This window comes from Cottoperca gobio, chromosome 21 (assembly GCF_900634415.1).
Source record: "Cottoperca gobio chromosome 21, fCotGob3.1, whole genome shotgun sequence".
NCBI lineage: Eukaryota > Metazoa > Chordata > Actinopteri > Perciformes > Bovichtidae > Cottoperca > Cottoperca gobio.
Genome location: NC_041375.1, coordinates 15,227,830 through 15,247,910, shown reverse-complemented (window position 1 = coordinate 15,247,910; position 20,081 = coordinate 15,227,830). Strand labels below are relative to the sequence as shown.

At 42.7% G+C, this 20,081-nt stretch overlaps 3 protein-coding genes across 14 annotated transcripts in view; 2 read left to right on the top strand and 1 right to left on the bottom strand.

Moving 5' to 3' along the window:
* col4a2 (collagen, type IV, alpha 2) overlaps positions 1-5,543 on the top strand; it is a 70,944-nt gene extending 65,401 nt beyond the window's left edge. For 3 of the 4 annotated variants that reach the window (XM_029458957.1, XM_029458958.1, XM_029458955.1), the window contains 5 exons: positions 93-239; positions 326-442; positions 1,082-1,273; positions 2,671-2,957; positions 4,272-4,526. In XM_029458957.1, the coding sequence (XP_029314817.1) occupies positions 93-239; positions 326-442; positions 1,082-1,273; positions 2,671-2,957; positions 4,272-4,526 (998 nt within the window). Of the gene's footprint in view, positions 1-92; positions 240-325; positions 443-1,081; positions 1,274-2,670; positions 2,958-4,271 lie in introns of all 4 variants that reach the window. The other variant, XM_029458956.1, reaches the window with a different exon arrangement.
* A 111-nt stretch (positions 5,544-5,654) lies between these two features.
* rab20 (RAB20, member RAS oncogene family) lies at positions 5,655-9,993 on the bottom strand. Its single transcript, XM_029458998.1, has 2 exons — positions 9,449-9,993; positions 5,655-6,902 (listed from the first exon to the last, which is right to left on the bottom strand). The coding sequence occupies exons 1-2, from the start codon at positions 9,636-9,638 to the stop codon at positions 6,301-6,303; spliced, it is 792 nt and encodes a 263-aa protein (XP_029314858.1). The 5' UTR covers positions 9,639-9,993; the 3' UTR covers positions 5,655-6,300.
* A 1,497-nt stretch (positions 9,994-11,490) lies between these two features.
* Positions 11,491-19,950, top strand: naxd (NAD(P)HX dehydratase). 9 transcript variants are annotated; one of them, XM_029458972.1, is made up of 13 exons: positions 11,532-11,803; positions 11,936-12,010; positions 12,271-12,899; positions 13,020-13,460; positions 13,715-13,865; positions 13,966-14,011; positions 14,123-14,211; positions 14,856-14,964; positions 15,089-15,139; positions 15,232-15,336; positions 15,433-15,553; positions 15,670-15,793; positions 19,432-19,950. In XM_029458972.1, the coding sequence occupies exons 3-13, from the start codon at positions 12,386-12,388 to the stop codon at positions 19,580-19,582; spliced, it is 1,902 nt and encodes a 633-aa protein (XP_029314832.1). In that variant the 5' UTR covers positions 11,532-11,803; positions 11,936-12,010; positions 12,271-12,385; the 3' UTR covers positions 19,583-19,950. The 9 variants fall into 9 exon arrangements, with proteins under 9 accessions (XP_029314835.1, XP_029314836.1, XP_029314837.1 ...); XM_029458973.1 differs by lacking the exon at positions 11,936-12,010 and having other exon boundaries at positions 11,578-11,674; positions 12,353-12,899; XM_029458975.1 differs by lacking the exons at positions 12,271-12,899; positions 13,020-13,460 and having other exon boundaries at positions 11,491-11,803.
* Positions 19,951-20,081: the final 131 nt, after the last annotated feature.

Sequence of the window (20,081 nt, the reverse complement as noted above, 5' to 3'; positions counted from 1 at the left end):
TTTCGCACAATACACAGACTGCTCACTCGTTACCAGATGTGAGCTTTTTTTTTTGTTTGTCTTGGTCATTACATGATTCTTCTGTGCTGCAGGTTTTCAGGGGTACCCAGGGAACCAGGGTCCTCTTCCCATTCCCATCAGAATCCCAGGAGAGAGAGGCCCTAACGGACCGCAGGGTATAAAAGGACCACAGGGGATCAGCGGGGAAGTAGGGCCACAGGGCCCCCCTGGTGATACAGGTTAGTTATTCTAATTGAACATTTGTTGTTCGTGCCTAAGTGAAGCGTCCGGCGCAGCAACATACACTTATCCACTTTCTGTACAGGTTTCATGGGACCCATTGGGCAGAAGGGCATGCCTGGGATTGGTGGTAGATCAGGAACACCTGGATTCCGTGGAGAGCTTGGACAAATGGGCCACCCTGGTCTGCAAGGCATGGAAGGTGCGTATGACACTGTGGGGCAGGTTAGGATTGGAGTTAATAAACCTGGATTAAAGGACCGAAAGTAGGTGGAGTCTTAAGTAGGAAGCCAGTTACCAAGAGGGTTTTCATTGAAAAGGTTTGTGAAGTCAGTTTAGTGAATAAATAAGCATTATTAGCATTGAGCTGGGGAGTAGAGAGTTATTATGTAATTATTAGATAGTTGTCAGGGTTTGAGCACAGCATTAGGCGACATGCATGAAGGCATCCTATTTTCAGATATATAAATAAAGTCTGCAGTGATATATGATATATGTTGTATTACACATATTTTAACCATCCATCACAGCTCTGCATGTATCAAGTGTGTACAGTAGGAGTAGTGATGCGACGTTATAGGATTCTATCGCCGATTTTGACATAAAACTCACAATAATTTGATCGTATGTGAATTTCCATAATCGGGAGAATTGTGAATATGAATGAAAGTGAGTCCAGTATGTTTTGGTGCCATTTTAAGAGTTTTCATCAGATTTTGATGATTATCAGGATAATATTGTGAACAATTGTTTTGGCCACCATATCCATGACCATAACCAGATCGTGCATAAGTATGAGTATGCATGAACGCTAATTGATCATTTGTTCATTCCTCAATAGGTCACCGTGGCAATCCTGGTAGCCCTGGGTTACCTGGTATGCCGGGCCGAAGCGTCAGTGTGGGTTACTTGCTGGTGAAACACAGTCAATCAGAACAGACGCCCATGTGTCCTGTTGGCATGTCGAAACTGTGGGACGGCTACAGTCTGCTGTACTTTGAGGGCCAGGAAAAGGCCCACAACCAGGATCTTGGTAAGTCTGGGTGAACTGTGAAATTGTTCTGCAGTATGTTAATGTTCTTGGTGACTACCGTTTCAAAGTTCTGTAGGGTACATGATTTGGCTAATACCTTAGACTGGGAAAATAAATGTTCTAGACATGTGCCTGTGTGAGTTTGTTACAGTACAGGTCCTGTCAGAACGGACATTGTGATCCAATGAACCAGAAGACATTCCTGAGCAGTCGGGCTCATCTGATCTCACTGCTGGCAGACTTTGATTTTGGGGCCTTTAGAGCAGCCGGTGTGCTTACTTTTGAATTTCGCATTTACAAGTAGAGCTATAATAGCATAATGGGGCTGAAAAAGAGAAAGATGTCACATGTGAAAATATACTATAAAAAGACTTGATTGACTGCAGAAAGGACAGACTTGTTTTTCAGTGGTTAACTCTGAGTGTATCTAATTCAATTGGGTATTCCAGTTCAAACCTGCTTTTATTCAATTATTGACTTACTATTTGACATGTAATCCGATTTTGTCTCTAAGTGCATGAACTATTCATGAGAGGCAAAGCACAGCTGAAAAGAGAATTCCCTTTTTGAAGATCTGCTATAAATTTGACCATATTTTACTAAATCTGAGAACTTCTTAAAAACAAAATTTCATCCCCACTCTTATTTTAGTGCAGCTTTTCCACAGATGATATAATAAAACTATAAATACCGGAACAGACCGGTTGGACCATCAAAGTTCTATTTCCATGACAAAAACTACTTTCAAAAAAGAAGAAAGGTGCAAGGCACTCTTCTGGCAAAAAGTAAAAAAAAATAGCTTTTTAACTTTTTGTCAGAAGAGTGGCTTTGGACCTTTTTCCTTTTCTTAGCTTTTGTTCTCCCTACCAGAGAGCACCTTCAATACACTTGTTTGAACCTCCGAGCACTCTGAACCTTTTCTGTTTTACAGAAACTACTTTGTCACACCACACACCATAACTATTGAAAGAAGGAATAACAATCTAATAACTTCCTGTTACAAATGAACTGTTATATTAATAAGTTATTCAAATAATGCACTCAAATTGCTCTCCTGAATAGATTTAGGGGTTTTGCTACTACAGCTTTACTTGGTCTGGTATTATGTAGTTTATGGTGGACTTTGCTGAATACGGACGTTAGGCCTACTGGGTCAACGCATGACTTTCTTAATTGTCAGTTGTGGCACAGTGGCTGCTAGATTTACTTTAAAGTTAAAGCATTTACTCCATAGCGCTCAACTTTTTAAAAATTCTTCTTAATATTTCTCATACTTTTAATCTGTTTTAAATTTGTAATTATATCACTATTATTTAATGTAATTTATTTATTGTGTAAAAACACTTAAAATTAAATTCTTTTTTTAAAAGTACTATTTGGTTGTTTGTCCTTTTCAGGTTTGGCAGGCTCCTGCCTCCGACGGTTCAACACCATGCCCTTCCTGTACTGCAATCCTGGAGACATCTGTTACTATGCCAGCAGAAATGATAAGACCTACTGGCTGTCGACGAGTGCTCCTCTTCCCATGATGCCCGTAGAGGAGGGAGAGATCAAACCGTATATCAGCCGCTGCTCAGTATGCGAAGCTCCATCAGTTGCCATCGCAATCCACAGCCAGGATATCACCATCCCACAGTGTCCTGCAGGCTGGCGCAGCATGTGGATTGGATACTCCTTCCTCATGGTGAGTTCTGGTCTCCCTACCAGACAAATGGGTTTTAATGGCTATGGGCAAGATGTAATGCATCATTGTCAATTGTGAGACCTTGATATAACTACCATAACAAAAGACAGTGGTCGATATGATTTATATTAGGCACTATCTGCTTTGTAATCATGGGTACTACTACTCAGCATGTGAAAACATTTGTATGCTGTGGCTCTGGAGGAGTTTTGGGACATTTGTAACATATATTTATAACATAACGCCTTAGTTACAAACTAAGAATGTGGAGACTGCAAGATGTGGGTGTTTGTTAACTAGACAGAGAGGGTCTCGTGAAAAGGACCCGGTCAAGTTGTACTGTGGGAAGTCTGGGATTCAGTGTTTTCTTCTTTCTTCTGATTTTTCAAGCTTTCTTTTCCTAGTCCCTCAACTTTTTGGTAGTACAATACTTAATTGTTGGGGACCCATTTAGGTTTACATTTCCCAAAACAACATTTCCTCTTGTTACAAAGTCCCCCTACCCTCCCATTGTACTGCATGTACGTTTTTCTTTCTTCTATTTTTCATACACTTGGGCTACGTCATCTGCCATAGCATAAGAACTGTTAAAGCTTTGTTCTGGAAGAACATCCTCTTCTTACTACTTTGTGCCATATGTTTTTGCAACATGAAGCAGTTCTGTGAAAAATCAGTCCTGCTAACAATCAGTGTAGTTTTTCGGGCAAGGCCGAATACTTTTGTGAGGGTTTTTGTTATCAACAAATCCCATGAAAAAAAAACAACCTCATTGCATTTGTCCTTCTCTGTGGCACTAAGATCCCTAATCACTATTCATTCCTACAGCAGACAAAACAATCTTTAAAAACGGGTCTGAAATGGGTATTTGTATTTTTTGTATTTTGAAAAAAGCCAAATAATTTCTCAAAACAGCCAGTCGCTCTGTAGTTTTTAGCAAACTGTAGTAGGAGTAAACTATATTTGTTGGAGACTATTTCAGCTGTGGATTGCTCATGAGTATTTATGGCAGCAGGACGATGCGTTATTCAAAGTTAACTACGGGACTCATGTTCAATGTAAGGAACATGTTATCCAGCACAACAGTGTGACTCAATGCAGTGTTTTTTATCGTTTTTGAACAATGGAGTTCTATGCCACAGTGGGATAAGCAATGTCAGGCTTGGCTACAAAGACAATACTTGTTAGTTATTGAATTACTTATTGGTGGTGTAGATCTTTTCATGGGATTTGTTGACAAAAAGAAAAATACACAATATCATTAGACTTGACTTCACACCTGTCTCATTTCTTCCCCTCTCACTTTTGTCTCCGCAGCACACAGCAGCAGGAAATGAAGGTGGAGGTCAGTCATTGTCATCGCCTGGCTCTTGCCTGGAGGACTTCCGCGCAACACCGTTCTTTGAGTGTAACGGGGCCAAAGGCACATGCCACTACTTTGCTAACAAGTACAGCTTCTGGCTAACCTCCATAGATCAGTCGTTCCACACTGAGGCGGCATCAGAGACGCTCAAAGCAGGCCAGCTCCTGTCACGCATCAGCCGCTGCCAGGTCTGCATGAAGAACTTGTGAGAGACTCGACAGTAACGCCGACACAAAGAGTTTGTTGCAATGAAAGTGGTCTAGTCTCTCTATCCATGTGCTAAACCAAACAAAGGGGGATCTGAAATACCGATTTAGATTGATGTAAATTGGAAACCTTCTCCCCGAACCAGAGCTCAGATATGCAATGACTGTCCGATGCCTTGAGTGAAATGTCCCACTGTAGATAAAACAGAAGCCCTATAATGAAATCAACAGCATTATGGGAATGCAAGTATTTTGTGTTAAATGTGGATTGGTGCTTATTGATTAACTTATTACCTCAGCTACGATGACACATTGTTAACGATCAGAGACCGTACACTAGAGCTGAACCAAAGATGCCCGTGTGTATGCACTGCTTCAGTTTATCTAGATGTTTGTATTGTTTAGGGTGTACAGCCCACCATAAAGCCACTAACACTGCTTCTCATCCAATTGAAGAAATGCTCCTGAACAATCGTTGGTTGATACTTTTGACAGTATTATCCTCCTTTTATTTCATTGCTTTTACAAAACTTATTTTTATATTACGACAGTCTCTTCAAGCGTTATATGCATTTATCAACTATTGCAAAATCATCTAACTCTTTATTTTTCATACACCATACGTATGTTCACACAATGCACTGATTCTCTTTGTATTTATACCAGCTGAATGAACTTGAGCCCCCTCTTTAAGAGTTTAAACATATTTTATCTAATACTACTCATGTCAACTCATTTTCCTTTACAAATCTACTAATTATTAAACTGTCGCGAGCTGCAAGGACAAAATGTAAACAGCTCAGATCAAAGGTCTGACTGCAGCACATTCATGCTGTAGTAACTGATTAGACTATTTTACACAATTTAGAGGTCAAATGTTCTACTTCACCTGGATTCAAATAAAACAAACGTTGATTAGACGGGGAATATACTGACAAATAACTGTAATGTAATATTGGTCATTTTCATAACATGATTATTTCATTGGATTGTAAAGATTAAATGTTGTTTGTTATACTCCTGATTGTGTTTTTTTACTCTCATAATCTGGCTTTAGACTGTATATAAAGAGGGTTTAGGGTAAATTAACACCTTTACATGCACTTTATAGATGTGGCAGACCAGACAGACTGCAAAATAAAAATCTTTATTATGACAGCAGATGAAAATTAGCATGTATGGCTCAATCTGGCACATTCACATGACGGACTCAAGTGCTCATGTTAATGTATGTGCATGGTCCCTTCTTAGATTAAATAAACAATCAGCGTATTTAATAATTCGACAGGTTTATTAACTATTTACACTCATTGAAATGTTCAAAATGTGCCTATAAAATATAAAGATCAGTATCAATGCTAGTAACAGAGCATAAAATAATAGTGATTTGAGGAAACCTAAAAAATATAATAAACACAGTGCAACGTGCCACCCACCTAACAATTAGTGCTGTTACATTCTCAATCTGAAACGCTGTGATTGACTCATCTTTGGGTTACAAGTGGAGTTTCAGTCGTTGGGGTTGAAGGCTTTGAAGCTTAGAGTGAAAACGCACCACACGTTTATTTCCCTTCCTTAAAATGTCAGCGGACACGATGAACGCTACGTGCTTTTTCTGACAGAATCAAGAATGTGTGTTTGTGTTACCGGGAGGTCATTCATGCTTTTGGGTCTCAGTCAAGGCAAATACGTATTACAGTCACAGTATACATTTGGTGCGCAGACCAACCTCTTGATTGTCCTTTTGTAAAAAACAAGTCTCTGCTGGTAGTAGTCTCTAGCAGCAGGCAGATCTGGCCCGCTTGTTGCTGCTGCCCCCCCTGCACTCCTCCAGGTCGACTGTGGGAGACTCCTGGTTTTCATTTCTCTTCCTCAGGATGGACGGCAGCACCAGATCAAACAATGCCTCAAACAGAGTGTCCACATTGTAGCCTGTCTTGGCACTCGTCTCAAAGCACATCTTCTCTGCAGGCAGGCTGCTCTTTTCCTCCAGGCCCTTGTAGCGCAGTATTCTCCCATAAAGAGCCACTGCATCTTCGAGGGTCACCTGTTTGTGTAGCGTAATCCCAGAAAGGGAAGCAGGGGAGGCCGGGGGGGTGGGGCAAGCAGACAGCACCTGTGGTTCTATGCTCTCCTCATAATCACTTCGGTCCTCAGACGCCATATCCGAGACCTGGGACAGCTGGGCTTTAGGGTCTGTGAGATCGGCCTTGTTGCCCACTACAGCGTAAATGCAGTCATGGTTAGCAGTATCAGTCAGGGACAGGAAGCGCTCCTCCAGCTCAGCTAGGCTCTGCCAGTTGGTGACGTCATAAGTGAGGATGACAGCGGCTGCACCTCGACAGTACATTGAGCCCAACCCGTGGAACTGTTCACGACCTGTGGAGACAGAGAGAGTTCAACAATATCTGTCAACATGAACCCCCAAAACTAAAGCAGAGTTACTGTAAGAACAGCAGAGCAGAAGGACACGCAGTACAGAGAGAAGTTGTGCAAGACAGTCAGCAGTTTGAAAACAGAAACAACCTTTGTTGTTGAAATATGCAGGTTTCATGAAAAGGCACATTATGTGTGAATATTTTGCCACAGGGGGCATCTCTTGGATGATTCTCTGATTATTTTGTTGATTAACTGAGAAGAAAACCCCCAAAGATATTGTGTTGTACTATTATATACGTAGAAAAAGAGCAAATGCATAGTTGAGAAGCTGAAACCGTTTCCAATTAATTTTCTGTTGTCGGAATGGATAGGATGAAGCAAGGGGAGACAAGTAGCCCTGTCATGTGACTATTAAGAGGAACAGGGTGTGCAGCACCATACATGGAGCTTTTAAACCAGACTAAAGAGGGGCATTATCTGTAGAAAAATAACAACAGACTGTTTTCAATGTGCTGCTGAGCCAAAGAGCCGACAGGTTTTAGTACAAGCCTTGTAACTGCCACTCTTCCCAAGCTTTATGCAGACGCTACAGTTAGGTCTGCAGTAGCCCTGAAATGACTCAGCGCTGATCCGGCATTTCTCTACCACAGTGACTAAATAAAACGAGCACAACAGCAGCCTCCTGTCAGACCTCATGGAGTCAGGGAACACAGGCAGGAAATGGCTTACTGGTGCCTTTTCTTATCTCTATGGCTCACCAACTCTATGCAGTGTGTATTTGCCTAAGAGGGATTAATCTAATTCATGTTTACACAATACTGGAATATTGTGCAGTTAGAAGCTTATTCATCAGCAGTAACTAAACCAAATTATTCCAGCCACAGGCAAAATAAATATGAATAAATTAGTGTATTTAAGATCAAAGTTATCCCAGGTCATTGTGATTCTTGGGGATAATTAGGGACATAAGTTGTAGAAAAGCACAACTTTGTAAGTGTAAGTATTATATGTATTCAATATAATGGTAAAGATAACGGACAAATCTTCCAGGCAAATTAACAGTATTCTCTATAACACATGTGTTACCAGGGACAGAGTTTAAAGACTGCTCATCAGATTTCTGCGGCAAATAATAGTCTCATTCAGTGCTGAAACAAATAATCTATAATCCAATGAATTTGTCAACGAAGAATTCAATCTGTACAACAGTAAAAACAACAACACCTAATGTCACTGAAAAAGTGTTTTCCTTCCCTGTTTGATATCGACCTCATTTAAGTTTGTTTTCCAGCAACTTAAAAATAAGAACAAATCTATTTATCCATTTTGTTAATAGCATTTCAAGTTTAATTTGATTTATCTGATAGAATATAGGTTGCAGCACAGTAAACAAGCTTACCTACTCATATAACTGATACATGTTACATTACATTACAGTTCATTTAGCAGACGCTTTTGTCCAAAGCGACGTACAAAAAGTGCAAACAATCATGGAGATACAACTCCAAACAGCAATACTTACACGTTGTAAGTAAGACTTTGTGCACTATAGTTTTAGAGGCATTCCGTTAAGTTGTAAGTAGTAAAATCAACTTTGAATTGTCCGTCTTTTGTCAAATCATTAACAGTGGTTGTCATTTATGAAGCCACAAGCTGCTATTAAGCAAGCCATCTCAAGCAGAAGTTCATAGATTTAGAAAAAAAGAGGCTAAAAGTGCTCTGTATGTGTGACTGAGCGTTAATGCATAAGTACACAGATGACAGTTCAGGCTTTGATTGGTTCAGATTAGTCCAAGATTGAGCAATTTAGCACAAGACAAAGCACACAGTGATTTTTTAACATCTGTGTTGTTCAGCCAGCAGAAAACAAAGTGAAGTGACTGACGGTATTAAGGTCACTGCACATAATATACAGGGCCTCAAAGTGTTTGTTATAAGGAAGCAGGCGTTTGCATGGTGGGTGATTTTGGGGTCTTTGCTTAATCATAACTTTACAAGGGTGTCAAATGCATTTTCGCAAGAGAACCAAACTCATTCTTTCAAATTAAGGAGTTTAACCAGTTGCCAGAAACTTAATTGTTAAATTTATAATGATAGAAAACTTAAACCTGATATGAGATTTATTTGCTAAAACTGAGTTGCAACTTGTAACAAATAACTCTGGGCTAATATAACTAAGGTTGTAATACAATGCCATGTTAATGATTACAGGTTCTGACCAGTAGATTGCTTGTAGATTGTTTATCAAATAGGTTTAAGTGTGAATTGTTTTTCCCCTGAGTGTTTTGAATTATCAGGTTGTTTTTTTATCCCGTTTTGAACTTAAACTTTTAATTGTGCAAGGCTATTCAGGACATGGTATTGCTATTCGTTTCAGTACTGAATCTATACTGTTTCTATTTGAGAATGAAACAGCAGAGCCCTTATATGCCAGTGATTGCCTCAGGTGGTGGGATCCCGTGTTATTAGGTACATGCAGTTGATAACAAGAGGAATGAGATAAGAGTTTAAAATAAACAGTGGAAAAGGTCCAAAGATCATATTACCAGCAGTGTCCCATATTGAGATGTTGTAGGGTCCCCACTGTTTGAGGAAAAATGCCCCTCCGACGGTGCTGATGGTGTCTTTGAACTTCCTCTCCGTGTACCTGTGGAGAAGCGACGTCTTCCCCACGTTCATGTCTCCCAGGAGAACAACCTTGACGTCAGGCTTCTTCATCTTCGACACCTCGGGCATGATGCTGGGTCGGGTCCCGGTCTCTCTCTCTCTCTCTCTCTCTGCTCTCTCTCTCTCTCTGCTCTCTCTCTCTCTCTCTCTCTCTCTCTCTCTCTCTCTCTCTCTCTGCTCTCTCTCTCTCTCTCTCTCTCTCTGCTCTCTCTCTCTCTCTCTCTCTCTCTCTCTATCGCAGAAAAAACTCGGTCTAGCTCGTAAAATTAATGTCAAGTTGCTCACGAAATCATCTGACAAACGCCATTTTAGGAACGAAAGTTAATTTGTGACAGCGTGACAATCCTGCAGTGTATCATTCATCATCATGCCATTATCAATCTGTAGTCTGAACTTCAAAAAGTAACTGAGGTGAAACCGGAAGTAGGTGAGGAGCTAAAGATTTACTTAAGAGCTTTTTACCCTGTGCTGCGCCTTTCAGGTTCAGCTATCGGCAGGCTCTGTACCCATGGACGTATTAAGAGAACTGTGTACCGCCCCTAGCAGTCTCTCGTTTTTTATTATTTTTTATTATTACTACATAACGAATTACAGAAGAAATAAAGGGGGAAATAATTTCAGATGAAGAAACATCCATAAATTATAGTGTTTTTTTTGTTTTCCATGGAAGATTAAACATTTTAATTCAATGTTCCTGGGCCTAACCACATTGTCCTGGTCTCGATTATGGCCATGGGACCTTTGTCGCATGCCATTTCTATACTGTCCAATAAGATTCATATTCATATTACTGAAAATGACTGTGTCAAGATTAGGGGAACATTTCGACTTTAGAGAACAACCAGTTGGTCTATCTTTAAAAAATGTAGAGGGTTTTTGTTTTTGCCTTCAAGGCCAAAATCAGGGTGGAATTATACCCAGGCTTCTTACGCCTGATTTGTCATACTGGATCACCCTTATACATCCATCGGATCGCCCCGGTGGGCGGGTGGTAGTTTTCGTTATCACACTCGAATATTTACCATGTAACACGTTCCTCTATCGGAGGAAAAAGGCTGTTGATTGAGATAAATCGGGTCTGTTGGAGGTCACTCAGACTGTAGACCTAACTCTTTAAGGCAACAATTAAGCGAAAACTTTCTTATTTAATGTGACCTTTTTGTTCCATTAAATTGACTTGACAGTTGGACAGTTGCAGCAACTCAAGTGCTGCATTCACGTACTGTCGTAAATGGGAAAAATCGTGCGATATGTCTTTCCTCTCTGAACTTGTTAGACAACAATTGTTTATGATGATTTTAAAATAAGTTAGAATTGTATTTGTTACCATTAACACTTTAGAATCAAATGTTTTTGTAGAGGGTTTTGTGTAAAAAGTATATGCTTGTATATTCGTGTTCTTAAATTGTGTTACTTTTGTTAACTGCAACATTTAGTTGCCACACTTGCGAATAACTAATGCAGGAAAAGAAAGAAGGAAAAGAAAACTGGTAAAATGTTTGTTATTATTTCTGAGTAATAACAAGAAACATGAGAATTAAAAGAAGACAATTAAAATATGAAAAGTACTATAGCAAATATGTACAATATGACAGAGATAAATGAGAAACAGAAACAGTTAACAGGTAATCAAATATAATACATTGAAAAAAAGCAAAGGAACCGTCTGTGTCTTTATTATTATTATTTATATGATTATTATTATTATTATTATTATTATTATCAATGTTATTATAATTATTATTATAGTTTGTCTTTAACTTTTATTAGTAAAGTAATAGCTATTCATCTATTTTAGAAAAGGCTATGACATAAAACTTGTTTTGTATTTTATTGTTGTTATTATGTTGATTAAATATATATTGGTGGAATATCAATTCCCTCAATGCTCCAAACAGCATATAGCGGTCATTAGAAGAAGTGCAGTTTGGTTTAGCTGTGTTGGCTGTTCCTGACTGTTGACAGAGTTCAACCTGCTCGGATAGAGGAGTGTCCGAGGCATCTTTAAAGGCATCGTTTCTCCCTGTACTGCTGCACTGGGTCAGGGCTCATGATCAGGATAATTTGTGTACAGTTGTCAGCGTTGAAACGCAGTTCCAGTGTAGGTAAGAAGAACTGTGTAGAACCAGGGGGGCTGAAGAATGATAACAACATGCCGCAAGAGGTTCAGATGCTCGGCTTTATCCCAGTTGCTCTGTCGATTGTGTTCACATTGGTCTGTTTGAACGAGAAAGGTACAGTGAAGGAAACAGTGAGACATTTGTATTTAAACGGCCGTTAGCTGTTATGCTAGTTAAGCTAGTAGCCTTTTCTCCATGTTGGTCGAGGAGTTGACAAGTTGTTGGCTGTGTCCCCATGGTCTCTAGGACCCCGCAGACACATAGCATGGGCGGAGGAGCAGGCGGAGAAAGGTGAAGTTACCCTCAGACTACTGATCAGAGGTCAGTTTATAAATCCCACCAATGACAGTTGAGGTTTTGAAAAGGACTCGGGACACCGATCCCCAGTCAGTTCATTCTAAAGTACTAAGCTACGCATTTTGCCAACGACGTAAAAGGATACACATAGACGACTATGCTTTAGCTAGCATACAAATAGTTGATCTGTACAATATATTGTAATGGTTCGCACGGTGAAAACTATAATGTGTACCCCCACATGTCCTTCTAAGCTACCTAAATGGCCAGTTGTTGCGGTTTAGGATAGCGGCACCCCGCGGCTTTGATGCAAAGATCCAGACGTCCATTACAATCCGCAGTGTCAACATACTCCTTGTGGTGCAGGTTACTCTGTAAGCAAGCCTGTTTGGATCCGCTATGCAAGTGAACACAACACGGGGCTTCTTGTGGTCGGACGTAGAGACGAGGACCTTGTTGAATATTTGGGGGGAGCAGGACATCCAGACGGCGCTGGATGGAAACTTCCGAAACAGCTTTGTGTACCGCGACGTTTCCCGGAGGCTGGGTGCCACGGGGTTTGAAAGGACGCCAGAGCAATGCAGGGTGCGGATCAAAAGCCTCAAGAGACAGTACTTGTTAGCAAAGGAAGGAAATATACGGAACAACGGGCAGTATCATAAGATTTGTAAGTTTTATGACACAATGGAGAGGATTTTGAGCAACCGGCCTGCTCTTGACCCACAGGAGTTCATAGACAGTGGGGCGGGAGGAGAGGAGGCCGGGGAGGGCCTGGAGGAGGATGGAGAAGATGCTCTGGATGCATACTCAGAGAGTACAGGGGAGTGTCCTTATCCTGCAGAGACTGAAGTGAAGTTGGAATATCCAACTATTCCCATCCCTATTCCAGTTAAAGTGACAGTGGGCAATAACAGTAAGTCCTCCCTCCTTCTTCTGTGTTTGATGGATGTTTTTATAATTTCTATTACCATGATGTTTTGATTGTATATGCTCATAGATGCATCACATAATATCTCACCCCTCTCTACTTTAGGCACTTCAGTAAGACCGCATAACAGCTCCGCCAGCAACTTGTCAGCCAGAACACCTAAACGGCAGAGGAAGCGGCGTGCTAACTTCCCCATGGAGAAACTAATGGAGCAGTTCCTGGAGCAGAGCGCCCAGGCTGAGGACAGTTTCTACCGGATCGAGGAGCAGCGCTTGCAGGCAGAAGACCACCGCAGGGAAGCCGAACACACCAAAGAGCTGCACATGCTTCAGATGCTCGGTCAGATGTTCTCCAGCATCTCCTCTGCCAGACCCAGTTCCTCTGCCACTCCCTCCAAAACAGCTCCCTCTGCCCGCGCCCCTGTTTTTTCCAGTGTCTCCCCGTCATGTTCACGAGGCCAGGCCACTCATCTCAGACGACCTTCACCCAAGAAAGACTGTTTCACCCAACAAAGTCAACTGTTGAACCCAGATCCTCAGGCATTAGGTATTAGTTTCGGTGTCGTGTGCAGCCTCGAGGTGGAAATTAAAGGCATATCAGCTGTAATGTGAAGGCTCAGTGATGGAGCTGTCTCTCCAGCACAGTTTTTCTTTAGTTAGGTGGTTTGTTAATTTATCTACATTTGCAGTACATTGTTATCTCTGTATTTGTTGTCATCTTGTGTCTGTGGAAGGTAAAAACTTAGATTAGGCCAAGCAAGTATCCCACACTTTAAAACTGTCCCTTTGTTTATCCCTCAGTGTTTGAACGCTACTACAGTTTGGGGTCTACATCACACAGAGGAATGGATGAGGACATCCTCTCACTGGTAAAGAGCATAGTCCCTCCACTGACATCCAAAAAGCACAAGGGACAAGACGGACGTATTGGGATCATTGGAGGATGCCAAGAGTATGTCACACAACTCATCCTCAATACAAACATCATTCACCAAACGTGAGTTTAGTTTGTTGTTCTGTAGAATAATAATTTTCTTCTCCACCCTCTGAAGCTATACTGGAGCTCCATACTTTGCCGCCATCTCAGCATTGAAAGCGGTAAGCAGTAATTCTGACAGATTTATCATTAATGTTACCCTGTCTGAAATGATCTCTTTCTTTCTTTGCTAAAGTTCTGGTGCAGTGACAGTGTCTTTGTCTTGTCTCCAGGGGGCTGACTTGTCTCATGTCTTCTGCACCAAAGATGCTGCAACTGTAATCAAATCATACAGCCCTGAGCTCATAGTTCATCCTGTTCTGTAAGTACAGATCCATCTGCACCAATTATCATCTGAATATCATTTTGTCAGGAAACTTTTCCAACGGGTGTTTCTTTTCATTTATCTACAATATCAATAGAGTAGGCTATGAGACGCCTCTCTGTATAATGTAACACACTTCTACAGGACTACAAACTACATCCTCCAGAATGATAATGAAGTTGAATAATCGACACCTCTTGTATTAGACAGCGTCATTTTTAGCTAGGTGTACCTGATCAACTGGCAACCTTATAAATGCTAATATACGTTTTATGAGTAGTGTAGTGCCATATCCCACTGATAATAACCCAGACAAGCTCTCCTCCAGATTTTGGTACATATACAAGTAGTGTACATGCAACATACAATTAATTTGAGCTTCAAAGACATGTACACAGCCTTCCTTTCAACTTCTGGCTTTGTCTATGTATGCTGTGCAGTATAGTATGTCTTAAAAAGTCATAAAACGTCATACTATTGTATGCCATAAAAATAGTTGAGTGTGCCTTTTATAAATGTAAAAAAAACATCATAGTGTAGTACGTCATAAAGAAATCATAGATGGTATGTCTTACAAAAGTCTGTGTGTGTGTGTGTCTGTGTCTGTGTGTGTCTGTGTCTGTGTCTTTGTCTGTGTCAAGGGACAGTCCTAATGCAGTGGAAGAGATAGAAAAATGGCTCCCAAGACTTCACGGCCTTGTGGTGGGACCAGGTCTAGGCAGAGAGGACGTATTACTGAAAACAGCCAAGGCACGTGGAATATATTCACTCTCCTTTGCCCTTTAAACAGTCTCTTAGGCCAGCTGCTTATGCATGAACACTATCTTTCTACTTTATTTTAAGATTCACTTTTTTATTTTCCCCTCTATTTTAGGTGGTGATCGAGAAGTCTAAAGCAAGAGATATCCCTATAGTCATTGATGCAGTAAGTCACAATGTCCAGCTGTTGAACAGATAGGATTTTCTAAATAAAAGCTGTACACAATAAGTATGTGTGTGTGTGTTTGTTTTCAAAAGGACGGATTATGGCTAGTTGCACAGCAACCATCTGTTATACAAGGGTACAAGAAGGGCATCCTCACACCTAACTTCATGGAGTTCACGCGACTGTATGAGGCACTGGTGGGTCTTTTTTCTGCAGAGCTGATTCAGTCACCAAGTGATGGCATATAACATATAATTCTGTGTGTTAATGTATTTGTGTGTTTGCTGTCTCAGCATCATGAGCCCATGGACATCAGTGATCTTCAACGCAGCATCATGCAGCTCAGTGTTGCCATGGGCAACCTCACTGTGGTGCTAAAAGGCGAACAGGATCTCATTACAGACGGCAGTAAAGGTTAGTGTCAGGTCCTTAAACAGGATAAAAACAATGTTAAGGAGACAAACTTTTCCAGACATTATTTCATCCTTTTCCCTGTAACTGTGATGTCATGTAGTGACTTCTTGTTTCAGTGATCTCGTGCAGTATTGAGGGCAGTGGGAGAAGATGTGGAGGACAGGGGGATCTTCTATCTGGATCTGTGGGAGTTTTCGCACACTGGGCTCACACTGCCTCTGCAGCTGGAATGGGCAGAAGGTGAAGACCTGATTGGCTTTTTCTATCTTTCCTAACTATATATAATTATTTTATTTAACTTTCTTGAACTGACTTAACCTTTTAACTTTTTGTTTGTTTTAATGCGCTGTGTCACCTAGGCAAGTTCCTCTGAGCATTGTACATTTGGTGAATAAAGTGATTCTGATTAGTCAATTAAACAATTTAATCTACATGAAATCATCCTGTGGGCCCACCACTCATGGGAAAAACTGCTGGGGTCGGGTGCGCTGTCACACGGGTGGCAGTGATGGTCAGGGACCTCGACGGACCAGACCCGGGCAGCAGAGGATGGCTCTGGGGACGTGGAACGTCACCTCTCTGTGGGGGAAGGAGCCGGAACTAGTGCGGGAGGTGGATCGCTACCAGTTGGATCTGGTGGGGCTTACCTCCACGCACAGTCTTGGCTCTGGAACCATACTCCTGGATAGGGGTTGGACTCTATTCTTCTCCGGAGTTGCCCAAGGTGTGAGGCGTCGGGCCGGGGTGGGGATACTCACTAGTCCCCGGCTGAGCGCTGCTACGTTGGAGTTTATCCCGGTGGACGAGAGGGTCGCCTCCCTACGCCTTCGGGTTATGGGGGGGAAAACTCTGACTGTTATTTGTGCCTATGCCCCAAACCGCAGTTCTGAGTATTCGGCCTTCTTGGAGACCCTGAATGGAGCCCTGCAGGGGGCTCCAGTAGGGGACTCCGTAGTCTTGCTGGGAAACTTCAACGCACACGTGGGAAACGATGGAGAGGCATGATTGGGAGGAAGGGCCTCCCTGATCTAAACCCGAACGGTCGTTTGTTGTTGGACTTCTGTGCTAGTCATGGAATGGCCATAACAAACACCATGTTCGAACATAAGGATGCTCATAAGTGCACGTGGTACCAGAGCACCCTAGGCCAAAGGTCAATGATCGATTTCGTAATCGTATCATCTGATCTGAGGCCGCATGTTTTGGACACTCGGGTGAAGAGAGGGGCGGAGCTGTCGACTGATCACCATCTGGTGGTGAGTTGGATCAAGGGATGGGGGAAGACTCTGGACAGACCTGGTAAACCCAAACGGGTAGTGCGGGTGAACTGGGAACGTCTGGAGGAAGCCCCTGTCTTGGGGATCTTTAACTCACACCTCCGGCGGAGCTTTTCAGCTATCCCTGTGGAGGTTGGGGGCATTGAACCTGAGTGGGCGATGTTCAAAACCTCTATTGCTGAAGCTGCGGTGATGAGCTGTGGTCTCAAGGTCTTAGGTGCCTCAAGGGGCGGTAACCCTCGTGGTCAGGGAAGCCGTCCGACTGAAGAAGGAGTCCTTCCGGGTTATGTTATCCGGGAGGACTCCGGAAACAGTTGCAGGGTATCAAAGGACTAGAAGGGCGGCAGCTTCTGCCGTGTCAGAGGCAAAGCAGCGGGTGTGGGAGAAGTTCGGAGAAGCTATGGAGAAGGGCTTTCGGTCGGCACCAAGGTGCTTCTGGAAAACCATCTGGCACCTCAGGAGGGGGAAGCGAGGAACCATCCAAGCTGTGTACAGCAAGGGTGGGACCCTGCTGACTTCAACTGAGAAGGTTATCGGCCGCTGGAAGGAGCACTTTGAGGAACTCCTGAATCCGACTAACACGCCCTCTATGGTTGAGGCAGAGCTGGAAGCTGATGGGGGATCATCGTCAATTTCCCTGATGGAAGTCACTGAGGTAGTCAAACAACTCCACAGTGGCAAAGCCGCAGGGGTTGATGAGATCCGTCCAGAAATGCTGAAGGCTTTGGGTGTTGAGGGGCTGTCTTGGTTGACACGCCTCGTCAACATTGCGTGGAAGTCTGGGACAGTGCCTAGGGGTTGGCAGACCGGGGTGGTGGTTCCCCTATTTAAAAAGGGGGACCAGAGAGTGTGTGCCAACTACAGGGGTATCACACTTCTCAGCCTCCCTGGTAAAGTCTACTCCAAGGTACTGGAAAGGAGGGTTCGGCCGGTAGTCGAACCACTGATTGAAGAGGAACAATGCGGATTCCGTCCTGGTTGTGGAACAACAGACCAACTCTTTACTCTTGCAAGGATCCTGGAGGGGGCCTGGGAGTACGCCCATCCGGTCTACATGTGTTTTGTGGATCTGGAGAAGGCGTATGACCGGGTCCCCCGGGTGATACTGTGGGAGGTGCTGCGGGAGTATGGGGTGAGGGGGTCACTTTTGAGGGCCATCCAATCCCTGTACGCCCAAAGCGAGAGTTGTGTCCGGATACTCAGCAGTAAGTCGGACTCGTTTCCCGTGAATGTTGGCCTCCGACAGGGCTGCGCTTTATCACCAATCCTGTTCGTGATTTTCATGGATAGGATATCGAGGCGTAGTCGTGGAGGAGAGGGGTTGCAGTTCGGTGACCTGAGGATCTCATCGCTGCTCTTTGCAGATGATGTGGTCCTTATGGCATCATCGGTCTGTGACCTTCAACAGTCACTGGATCGGTTCGCAGCCGAGTGTGCAGCGGTTGGGATGAGGATCAGCACCTCCAAATCTGAGGCCATGGCTCTCAGCAGGAAACCGGTGGATTGCCTACTCCGGGTAGGGAATGAGCCATTACCCCAAGTGAAGGAGTTCAAGTACCTCGGGGTCTTGTTCGCGAGTGAGGGGACAATGGAGCGAGAGATTGGCCGGAGAATCGGAGCAGCGGGGGCGGTATTACAGTCACTTTACCGCACCGTTGTGACGAAAAGAGAGCTGAGCCAGAAGGCAAAGCTCTCAATATACCGGTCGATCTTCGTTCCTACCCTCACCTATGGTCATGAAGGCTGGGTCATGACCGAAAGAACGAGATCACGGGTACAAGCGGCCGAAATGGGTTTTCTCAGACGGGTGGCTGGCGTCTCCCTTAGAGATGGGGTGAGAAGCTCAGCCATCCGTGAGAGATTCGGAATAGAGCCGCTGCTCCTTTATGTTGAAAGGAGCCAGTTGAGGTGGTTCGGGCATCTAGTAAGGATGCCACCTGGGCGCCTCCCTAGGGAGGTGTTCCAGGCACGTCCAGCTGGGAGGAGACCCAGGGGAAGACCCAGGACTCGGTGGAGGGATTATATCTCCTCACTGGCCTGGGAACGCCTCAGGGTCCCCCAGTCGGAGCTAGAGGATGTGGCCCGGAGAAGGGAAGATTGGGGTTCCTTACTGGAGCTGCTGCCCCCGCGACCCGATCCCGGATAAGCGGTAGACGATGGATGGAATCTACATGAAATTATTTGTCAACTATTTTGATAATCGATTAATCCTTTTTCAAGCAAAACTTCTCTTTTGCGATGATTTGCTGTTTTTATTTGTTTTTGTTTTATGCCATAGTACACTGGATACCTTTTGTGTTTTGGACTGTTGGTCGGAAAAAAACAATCCATTGAAAATTGGACTGAAACTGTGGTGGAGTTTTTCCACTATATTTTAGCATTTCAAAGATTAAACGAGTAATAAAGAAAATAATCGCCATACTGATTGATAAAAGAAAATAATCCCTTAATTACATCCCTCTTGTATTGTTATTTTCACAAAAATATTGAATCAATCAGGAGTTAAACCACCAGTAAGGTATTTTAAATGTTAATATTGTACGAATAAGTACATGCCAAATATGTCTTTATGTTTCCTAATTGAATATTTTTGTCCTCTAGTGTGAATCCATCAATGATTGCAGCATTTGGGGCCTGTTCTCTTACAAGACAGTGCAACAGTCAAGCATTCCAGCGACATGGCAGGTCCACCACCACAACGGACATGATCCAGGAGATTGGCCCAGCCTTCAAAAAGCTATTTGAAAGCTGAAAGTGGCACATTGTTGTTTTAAAAGCTATACAAACATACTCAATTTTGCATTCTTAAAAAAACGTAAATACAGCCTGTGGGTGGGCTAGTGGAAAATGTTGTCATCAAGCTAAATTTGAATGATCAATTTTGAAAGATATGGTGCAAAAAAAATACTGACTTGTTAAAGGTGTTTTAAAATGAACCTTATAAGAAAATGAAAAGAAAAGAAAAAATCTCTTCCATCTCTTGTTTTATTATAAATGCATTCACCAAACATACTGAGGTAGCTACATTTTTCACAACCCACCAAAGACACTGAGATGGTAAGAAACGCTTGCACTGTATATAAATGTTTTGAATGTTGAAATAAATAAGATTGTGTGGGAGAGACTTTTTTGACCCAAGTTCTTGAAAGCCATTATGGCAACGTACTGTTGTTGCCACAGGGGGGCATTATTGACTTGGAGCATGGTTGTTTGTTTCTGCACTATCAATGACAGCAGAGAAATATACTGTA

Coding starts and splice junctions, on each gene's coding strand:
- rab20 (XM_029458998.1), bottom strand. CDS start 9,638: ATGCCCGAGGTGTCGAAGATGAAGAAGCCTGACGTCAAGGTTGTTCTC. Junction 6,903..9,448: donor CTCAATATGGGACACTGCTG/GTAATATGATCT, acceptor CTGTCTCCACAG/GTCGTGAACAGTTCCACGGG.
- naxd (XM_029458972.1), top strand. CDS start 12,386: ATGCAAGTGAACACAACACGGGGCTTCTTGTGGTCGGACGTAGAGACG. Junction 13,866..13,965: donor ATCATTGGAGGATGCCAAGA/GTATGTCACACA, acceptor CACCCTCTGAAG/CTATACTGGAGCTCCATACT. Junction 15,140..15,231: donor TCCCTATAGTCATTGATGCA/GTAAGTCACAAT, acceptor TGTTTTCAAAAG/GACGGATTATGGCTAGTTGC.